This window comes from Argentina silus, assembly GCF_951799395.1.
Source record: "Argentina silus genome assembly, chromosome: 15".
NCBI classification, from domain to species: domain Eukaryota; kingdom Metazoa; phylum Chordata; class Actinopteri; order Argentiniformes; family Argentinidae; genus Argentina; species Argentina silus.
The window spans coordinates 1,777,968-1,788,105 of NC_139669.1; the positions used below are offsets into that span (position 1 = coordinate 1,777,968).

A 10,138-nucleotide genomic window follows, 5' to 3' on the forward strand; every position below is an offset into this window, starting at 1 on the left:
TGCAAGATTCAACCATTCAATTCAACCATTCATTCAACCACAGTAAGTCACCAAATAGCACCCCAGAGTCCACCTGAATTAAATGAGGACAAAATAAGATTCTTCAGATGATGGCATGTCTAAGTGCCTTGTGGTGCATAATGCCAAGCATATATATTCTGAGAAATACTTGTAATTCTTTAACTTTTGAAGAGAGCTGCAGAGTAGCCTAGACTACTAAATAATGTATGATTGTGTTTTGGTCACTGATTCACCTCAGAATGGGATGTCTGATCGAGTGTCAATAGAACTGCCACATGGTATCCTTTTAATTTTCAAGGTCCTATGCAAAGGTCTTACATTTATGCAATTCAAGTGCAAATAGAAATTCTTCCCAGAAACGAATGCATTTAGTGTCAAAAAGTAATGTAAAATGTCTCCTGTAGAAGCTGTGGGCAAATATGTTATTTTCATGAGTGATCCAGTAATCCACATTCAAATGTAGGTTAATTGAAATGGTTAAAATACCATCAATATATGAATTCAATTAGATTGTCATGAAAAATATACTGTCATAAAATCCTAATGAAATATGGAATAGCCTAGGGTTTTCTCGTACTTTCCCAAATGACTTTGAGCGACGAGTTCACATATTTCTAGTGATATATGTGGCTTTGCTTTAGACTACGTTTGACTAGTGACATAAAGTTATTACGTCGTTTTTTTAGAGGAGAATACTGCAATGTTTTACGAAGTATAATACCAGTACTAACAGGAACTTATTTTCTCTGCCTGAAACACTTCATTTGTTGGTTAATTCACTTTGAGAATATTACCACGTGCTAAATTAATCGCTCGTTGAATTAAATATTGCACACAAAAACACTCACCGAAGAGCGAATTGGCGAATCCGTACCACTTGCAACCATGGTATCCGACAAGCCATCTCCCATGGAGACTGGCCGCGAAACTGAACGGAGTCCCTAAAATACATACGAGCATGTCGCTGAAGCTGATGTTCAACAGGATGAGGTTGATGGGCGTCCAGAGCGACCGAAACTTGGCGAAGATCAGCAGGACCAGGAGATTGGTGAGGAGTCCCAGGACCAAAATGAGCCCAAGACATACTGCCACCACCGTGTGGCCAGTCCTACTCAGGCCGAAAGTGTCCGGGGGCACCAAGGTGTCCCGAACACTAACATTGGTGCTGAGGTTGGAAAAGGAGCTGTCGGTGGTGCTGATATTCAGACTCCGTATGTGGACAACCATAGTACCGTGAGCGCCCGCCAAGTAGACTGGGAACTTGATAAGCCGACTCGCTTATTAACTCAAACTCCCGCAGAGTAGGCGCCAAGAACTCTCCAACAGTCGCTTGGTAACAAAGAACGGAGAACTTCCATTTAATCACCCTCTCTCCTCTGCTAGCCTACGTTGTGTGGCCTACGTTGTGTGCATTAAAAATGACATTCAGCTTCTTTTATGTCTGCGAGGTTACTTATGCAATGTGTGGTGTGGACTGCAGCTAATTATCATAACGGCTTTATTTAGGTCGACCAATGATCCAGTTGCCAGTGGGGAGCGCAACACCTGTGACACTGTTAATGGTGCACCATATTTAATTTAGAAAAGTACGTTTTTACACATTTACTACACATTTACTACACATTTACTCTTTATATTGTGTAGATTACACAGTTTGAACCTTCCGGATATAGAACAAATGGTTTATTAGATGTTGTTTAGCGCTTTGCGAAGAAGGTATTGATTTGACATGGTTCACATCTAGGCCAGCTAAAGCACATGCAACAAGTCCATTGTATTGAGTGTTTTTATTGACGCAGGACAAACAACTTTGAAGCTTTGAAGTGCTTATTAATGTGATTGGGATCCAATCTAGGCCACCAAAACCACAGGCCGCTACGGCATTATTCCAATGACATTCATTATGTTGTTGATTAATGTATATGGCATTCTCTAACGCTATTTTAGCAGCACTCGCCCGGCATCCAGGTAAGGTTCTTACTCCTAAAAGTATGTCACAGACAAAGAACGGTTCACACCTGCTATTATGCAGCATAATTCTCATCTATCACACGGCCTCCTGCAGTGTGCCACAACATGTACGTGTGCAGGCCTACTGTCGCATCTATCAGAGCTTGTTGTTCATTTGTTTATTTCTTTTCCATTTCATTAAACTCATTTTTAACAGGTAGAGTGATATCCATGTATTACAATTTCAATAATTCATGGATATCACTCTACCTGAACAGAAGAATTGTGCTTCTGAATTGTGTACACTGTTTCACTGGATTGGTGAGTGACCTGTAGGGTGAGTGATCTCAGCGGCCTTAATTGGATGGTCAGCATCAGGGGATATCCTGATATCTCTGTGACGCTGTGTGTCAATGGCCTCATGGTCGATCATGAACCCTCGCTGCAGGTATTGACACCTAATCCTCCTCTCTCTCTCTTCAGTCAGCTGCATTGGAATCTGATGGGACGGTCGATAGGCACAACTGGCCACTCAACCCAACCCCACCCCCTCCCAGGGGTCCTTAGATCAGTCTGATTAAGACTGACACAAGGGGGAGTGGGTTGAAGGCTTAAAGCCTGAGTGGGTGGCTCATCTGCAGGAACAATGTCTACCGTTCCCTAATACTGGTGTGCTGAAAATCCATTTACAGAGAAGAGAGTGTGTGCTTTAGAAGTTATTATGAAGAAACCCCTTAAGTCCTCTGAATGCCTATCGCTGGATTTCCAGCATGTTGGATGCTCCTTGTCACTGATTTGATATTTGATCCATTGACAGTATGAGTCAGTGAGATTCATACAGGTGCTCTTGATCGGCACCTGCCTTTATCCAGAACTCAGACTGGTAAAACCCTTTGGGTTTTGAATGAGATGCCACTCAGGGCTAGCTTTTGACTCACAGATGAACTGAATGTGGAAAAGAGCGAGCCCTACACATTGATTGGATGGATTCTCTTTGAAAAAGGCTTTGACAAAGGCAGATGGTAGTGAATCAATCACACTGCTGAAGTACCAAAGGACGGAGATCATCACCTCAAAGACATCTGCACGCTCCTCTTGCCTTGATTCAGAATATGAAAACAAAACTCAAAAAAAAAAAGAAGTCATGAACTGATGTAGACTTTTCTCTACAAAGTGTAGCATGTGTTCAGATATGGTGAGATGCAAAGTTCCCTCTAAGCTGCGCGCCTGTGCAATCGCGCACTGCTCGCACATTCTCAGCGCACAAGAAAATCTATGCAGCGCATAAAATAAAATTCACCATAAACGTATTAATTAATATCTAATATTAGACCTAATCTAATCTAATTAATTAGACCAATAATGTGTTTTTTGTACCATTTTTCAATGTAACACAGTGAGTGACAGGTGTCCAGCCAATGATACGATAAGGTTTACTTACGCTACGCAGCCAATCATAGCATTGATAGTGCTTGCATATGTGCCCTGCCCATACGCACCATGCAGGTTAGCTAGCTAACAACAATGCGGCGGAGTTAACCCATTTGTGCCGGATGCTGCGCTACGCAGCATTGCATCTACCGCCGGTTGCTGCGTTACGCACATTTGAATTTGCCGCCAGTTGCTGCGTAGCGCAGCATATTTGTGCTACATTTCAAGCTTCCAGTGCAGATTGTGAAAGAGGATTTAGTTTAATGAATCATATCAAAACAGCATCCAGAAATCGTCTTGAAGTGGCACATTTGGACCAGCTGATGCGCATAAAGTCAAAGCAAGAAGTAGACGAAGCCATCAACCTGGACAAAGTGTACAACCATTGAAGTGAGAAGGACAGACGTGAAAAATAAGGTAAAATTAAAGTCAAAATGTGTGCATATTCTAGTGACATTTATTAAGATTTTTTATTTATGGATATTAATCATTAAATGCTGTTACTACTAGATAATTTATGGGTAGTAGAAATGCTAATAAAAAAACTGTGTAATTAGATATTTTACAGACAAAGAGTTACAGGAATTTACACTGTATCACAAGCTACAGCACATGTCATTGAGCAAAATGTGAATGTTTTAATGTGAACAAAATGTTATGTCTGAAAGGTGTATATGTCTCATTTTTTTCCAGAACAGGACCCTCAGCCAGGCCACAACTGGACCACAGCCAGGCCAAAGCAGGACTCTTCCCATGGCCAAAGCAGGACTCTTCCCATGGCCAAAGCAGGACTCTCACATATAACATATAACATACTATACATCTCATGAACAACAAGATTTTTGTCTTTTTCATTTTAAGTGGGCCAAATCGCTTATATTAAAAGTAAACTAATGAAAATTGCTGCTGTAATTTGATTCTTTTAATAAGCCATGTAACTTGCTATGATCCAAGGTTTTGAACAGGTGTGATACTGGTGTGTGGCCACAGCGTGCACATCTGATGTTGCTCACAGTGGTCCTCAATGTGCTCAGGGAGCTTGTGTGTATGCCCAGACACATGAAAAATTAGAGGGAACATTGGTGAGATGTCTTATGTTGTAGATGGAAATCTTAGTGTTCTATTGGTGTTAAAAGTAAGGAACAACTGCATGACTGTACTGTATCAGTGGTGTGTGTGCATCAGTGTGTATGTGTGTGTGTGTGTGTGTGTGTGTGTGTGTGTGTGTGTGTGCTTGTGCATGTGTGTGTTAGTTGGTGATGATGAAGGGATTGCCTGGTCCAGGCTCTGCCTCTTTTAAATGTGGACCATAGTTGATGCAGCACCAGATGGGATTGAGCTAATATTAGAAAGTAGCCATCAATAATCCACAAGCAGGCATGGGGAGATCTGTTCCTCCATCTGCGGCTATGAATGGACCCTGTGGTGAGGGCTGGACCTCAACATGGTTCCTAGTCTGAATCAGAAGTGGGCCGGTGGGGGGTAGACAGTAACAAGCCAAGCAGATATGTATTACCATGTGTTACGCATGGGCAGCTGCAATCTCATTACAAGCGGATAGGGCAATGATAGTAGTGGAAATGGTTCCAACGTGAAGGCAGAAAAGCGAGAGCCTTTAGATTGTTGTTTTATGAGTTTCAAAGGTGTGTTGTTTTTCTGAGAAGTGAGAAGGTGCGGTACTGTAGGTAGTGTGTAAGACTCACACAAGGGCTCCTCCAGGTATGGTGCCTGATTGAAGCAAAAAGAGTCCAAACTGAAAACACACTGATCAGCCCCTTGACATATTTTAGCTGCAGGGGGATATTGTTTATTTCTCAGTTTTTCTCTTCCTTCCTTTGTGTTGTCTGCAAAAAGCTTGTCTTCTAAAAATTCAAGGTCAGAACGAGAGGTAGAATTCTCTCTGTTGATGAAAAAAACCAAGAACAAGACAGTTTTTTTTCTCTTGTCACAGTCATTTTAGTGACATCAAGAGACTGTAATGTCTCGTCCTGTTTCATAGTTTATGTTTGTCTTTGTTTCATGTTATTCATTTATTGTTTCCTGTTTATTTTTGTGTTCCTCACCTTGTCTCTCGTTTCAGACACTTCACCACCTGCCCTTGTGTGTTTCCCACCTGTGGGATTGTTCCCCTGTCTCTGTGCCAGTTCGTCTTTGTCCCTTGTGTCAAGATTACCAGCAATCTTTACGAGTGTTTTTTGTTTTTGATCTTTGCTGGTTTTCCTGACGTTCCCTGTTGCCATCTCCCTGACGGATTATATGCCTGCATTCTGATTGATTACCTGTGTATCGAACCCTGCCTTGCCTTACTTACTGGAAAACCTACTGGATTATCTGTTTTACCCATTGACTGCCAACCTGTGTACCTTTTTTGAAAGTAAAGACTATTCTTTTGGATTTAAATTTGTGTCTCTGAGTGGTGCAATTAAGTCCTCTGCCTAAGTACAACAGCCATTACAAAGACTGTAAATGGCAGAACTTGTCGGTCTAGATATTCAATGTAAGTTAGTGTGAGGAAGGGAAGTTGAGAGAAAATAAAATAAACAACATAGAACCCAGAGCATTAGGCATGGGGCATAGAACCCAGAGCATTAGGCATGGGGCATAGAACCCAGAGCATTAGGCATGGGACATAGAGCCCAGAGCATTAGGCATGGGGCATAGAACCCAGAGCATTAGGCATGGGGCATAGAACCAAGAGCATTAGGCATGGGGCATAGAACCCAGAGCATTGGGCATGATGCATAGAACCCAGAGCATTAGGCATGGGGCATAGAACCCAGAGCATTAGGCATGGGGCATAGAACCCAGAGCATTAGGCATGGGGCATAGAACCCAGAGCATTAGGCATGGGACATAGAGCCCAGAGCATTAGGCATGGGGCATAGAACCCAGAGCATTAGGCATGGGGCATAGAACCCAGAGCATTAGGCATGGGGCATAGAACCCAGAGCATTAGGCATGGGGCATAGAACCAAGAGCATTAGGCATGGGGCATAGAACCCAGAGCATTAGGCATGGGGCATGGAACCCAGAGCATTAGGCATGGGGCATAGAACCAAGAGCATTAGGCATGGGGCATAGAACCAAGAGCATTAGGCATGGGGCATAGAACCCAGAGGATTAGGCATGGGGCATAGAACCCAGAGCATTAGGCATGGGGCATAGAACCCAGAGCATTAGGCATGGGGCATAGAACCCAGAGCATTAGGCATGGGGCATAAAACCAAGAGCATTAGGCATGGGGCATAGAACCCAGAGCATTAGGCATGGGGCATGAGTGGTATGTCTTCACAAACTGTCCATAAGGACGGTAGGCACTTACTGTATTACATTATATGAGACGGTGTCGTCCAAACTTTACTCAGGATGGCAAAGGATGATGGCGGAGAGCTGGAATGGGCCTCTCACCGTCTGAGTGACACTATAAAGTGGCCTTAAAGGCTCCCCCTCATGACCCTCTTTCATCTCCCTGCACAATCTGCCGGTTCTACGTTAGAAACACAATGCAACTTCAACAACGATCATTTGTTTCACTCCCATCTCTGTAGTGCCACTGGATAGGAACATGTAAGTGAGGTTTAAGACCTTAAAGTAAAGTGCCACAAAAAAAGTTTACTACAGGACTGAAAGGATGGTTTGTCGTTGCCATTTTGAACCAACAGTTGAGATTCTCTGACCAAAGTTTGGTAAAACAATATTGAAATATATTTTCTTTATATTATTGAGGATAAATCCATTGTGAACATAATGAAAATATTCACAACAAAAATACATGAGAAACACAATCCTTTTATATTCTAATAGTCATTTTCACACACTTAAAGCATAGCATTTTGCACCTTTCCACTCTTCCTATTCTCAGCCACAGGGTGGCAGTATGGTAACATTTAGTTCTTCATGGCTCTTGGTCTGTTCCTGCAGGCACATGCTGTTTCTTATCTTATCTAATCCAGTTTACTATTTTCCCCCTTCATTAAGACTGAAGTCTGTTACTGTACGTTTAATCACACATATGCCATAACTTGTTTTTTTAAAAGGTGAAAGCCCAATATGTCAATACGAACAAGATAGACCTCAGAAGACTACAGCAATATTTGAATTACAATAACCTCACATATAGACACATTTTCATGTTTTTGATTGCTCATTAATCGACTGCATGTTCATCTTCTGAGCAGAAACTCATTGACAGACAAACAAAGAGTTATGATCATTCACACAGCAACTTCAAAAACATCCAAACCCACTCCAAACATCAAAGTAAATAACATACATTAATGAACACATTAATGCTTCCATAAAACAATAACTAGTAATCTAGTAATTTGAACACTGATCTAATAATGCCTTCTCTCTAACGCCTTTTCTTTGCAAGCTCACAGGCATGCAATTTGTCTTTCTCTCACATGCTCCCTCTCTTCATCTGTCCAAATGCTAACTTATTGCAGAAGGCAGCGCGCTGGCTGTTCCCCTGGTGCTTGGCAGGTGAATTATGATCCGGTTTGCAAACAGGTTAGTCAGAGAGTGCTAGCTCTCTGAGAGACAGTTCCAGATGTTGCATTTTGAGGTACTGAAGAAATCCGTCATAGGGGAACAGTGGGGAGAACTACTGCTACTTCCTTGATCTGGGTGAGTGGTGGCCTGTCTGGTAAGAATCTGTCGGATGACATAACTAAGCAGAGGTTGTGTTGTGCTCCTCTCTTTTCCTCTCCCGCGGTCACGCTCCCTTTAATACCAATACAGGTCCTTCTTCTCAGGAACTATTCCTAAAAGAGGGAAAACAGACTTAGAATCATTGCACAACAACTGCTGTAAATACTCACACTAGCAAACCATAAAATAACATGTCAATTTGAGACAAAGGAAACCTCTTTTATCAACAGAAATTCCCATTTCTGAATTAGTGATGTCCAGTAACTACTCAGTGAAATATATGTGTGTGAGAGAGAGAGGTCTCCCTCCCTCCTCACACGTGGATGTGACTGAGGGGTTTGTGTAGATGCAACCGTACCAGAGTCGAGGCCCATAGCAGCAGGGTTCATGGGGTCCCTAAAGCCTGGATGGCCCGTCCAGCTGGGCAGGAGGTCCGGCTTGGAGCCTGACGCCACCTCCGCCCGGTCGCTGTGGAGAAGGTTGAGCAGGGAGTTGGTATACTGCTGCCCTGTCACACTCAAACCCTCAGGAGACATGACATGGGAGTATGTCATGGGAGTCAGCCCCAGACCACCTCCTTGTCTGGGGGCGAAGGGCCAAGGCCTGGGGGCGTTGTCTGGGGAGCTGAGGGCCAGGGGGAGGCTGGAGTGGGGCTCCTTGGCGTTCAGCTGAAGTCGTCCAGTGATGGGGCCGTCAGACCAGGAAGGAACACTCCACTGACAAGAATTAGCATCCTCTGAAAGAACAATGTGAGAGGCTAATGTACCAAGGGTCACTGAACACACCTGTTTACTTCTACAGTATGCACTGCAGCAGCAGGTGATAATAGCATATGAACTAAGTTCAGAAGGATGAAAAATTCACTCACCAGATTTGACAGACTTGCGGCCCTTTTTGCTCTTCCCACTGGCCGACTTGGTCTTGCTGGTTTTGCTGAGAGCTCGGGTGAAGTGCTCATCCACCATGCTACTTATGTCACCCTGGAAGTAGGTGAAGACGACACTCTGAGATTGCTCCTCTGTCTTCACAGCTGTGGGGCTGCCAGAACGCCCAGCCATGGCTGGGCTCAGCTTAGACTCTGGGGAGACCAGGTGGAGCACAATGGTTAGAGGGAACTGTGTGTTGACATCAGGGACAAAAACAATCTGTGCGTCCGTGGAGTTCTGAGATTGTTTGTGTAATTTGCATTGTGATTTCTGTAACTCCTTTTTGTCTATTTTTGTTATTTTGTGTGCTATAAACTATAGTTCCACATTGGTTACTAATCACTGAGAGTTTGCACTTGTGCGACAACTGTCTTTTGAAATAGATATGGCCATGAGAGCGATGGTGTCTTGTGCATTCAGTAAAAACTATGCTAATTCCACGACGATATCATTACGACAATATACAGACAGTATAAAACCAGCAGAACCACCAATAATACCTCCGAATTATAGACATTTCCATAATGATGTTTTATTTGTTATTTTACAATTAAATAAGCCTATTATCAATAGGGAGCCTAAGATATCCAGTTTGTTTCTGTTATAAATGAATGCATGCGACTTTTACTCTGCCTTACCTGATCAGGTGAGTTCCTCTGACCAAGGATGACCAAAGACCACGTCCTTGGCTTGATGGTTGTTTGTTTGAAATTAGCGTTGACTGACGCAGCAGACGAGGCTCTTTTCCAATGCCTACATATGCCGTTGCCAACATATACTCAACAAAACGTTTGAGAACAACACGGCATTGCTAAAATACTCATAAAATCTATCGAAATTCGTTTCTTGTCCTGCTCTAAAGTTTCCAGATTAATTAAATCCCCCTGTCAATCGCTTCGTGTATTGGAGATGTTCGTCAGAAAACACGCACCCATTCAACAGACCTACCGTCCGCGCTGCTTGCCTGATCGAGACGTCGTAGGTGTATGAACAGAATGTCATCCAGCCAGTTCTTCCACACCTGAACAGCAACTAATGAAAACATTCCTCAATGCACCACACTGTCATAAAGTTTTTAGACTTTTAGAAAACACTTTTAAAAAACTGTTGATGGGGAAGACATGTAGAAGGGATTTGTCAATCAGATTTTTTTTTAC

General features: G+C 42.9%; 2 protein-coding genes across 2 annotated transcripts in view; both read right to left on the reverse strand.

Annotated features, from left to right (window-relative positions):
* tmtops3a (teleost multiple tissue opsin 3a) overlaps nucleotides 1–1,248 on the reverse strand; it is a gene marked incomplete at both ends in the record, with an annotated part of 7,729 nt that extends 6,481 nt beyond the window's left edge. Inside the window, one exon of the mRNA XM_083686858.1 lies at nucleotides 870–1,248. Coding sequence (XP_083542984.1) covers nucleotides 870–1,248 — 379 coding nt within the window. The remainder of the gene's footprint in view (nucleotides 1–869) is intronic.
* A 5,925-nt stretch (nucleotides 1,249–7,173) lies between these two features.
* On the reverse strand, nucleotides 7,174–9,953 carry vgll1 (vestigial like family member 1). The gene is made up of 4 exons (XM_083685508.1): nucleotides 9,620–9,953; nucleotides 8,924–9,133; nucleotides 8,414–8,791; nucleotides 7,174–8,168 (listed from the first exon to the last, which is right to left on the reverse strand). Exons 2-4 carry the CDS (start codon nucleotides 9,111–9,113, stop codon nucleotides 8,131–8,133), a joined length of 606 nt encoding a protein of 201 aa, XP_083541634.1. The 5' UTR covers nucleotides 9,114–9,133; nucleotides 9,620–9,953; the 3' UTR covers nucleotides 7,174–8,130.
* Between the last annotated feature and the right edge of the window lie 185 nt (nucleotides 9,954–10,138).

Excerpts from the sequence above, each read along its gene's own strand:
- vgll1 (XM_083685508.1), bottom strand. The coding sequence starts at position 9,113 with ATGGCTGGGCGTTCTGGCAGCCCCACAGCTGTGAAGACAGAGGAGCAA. Across the intron at positions 8,792-8,923 it reads CCGCAAGTCTGTCAAATCTG|AGGATGCTAATTCTTGTCAG; the intron begins GTGAGTGAATTT and ends TTGTTCTTTCAG. Across the intron at positions 8,169-8,413 it reads TGCTATGGGCCTCGACTCTG|GAATAGTTCCTGAGAAGAAG; the intron begins GTACGGTTGCAT and ends TCCCTCTTTTAG.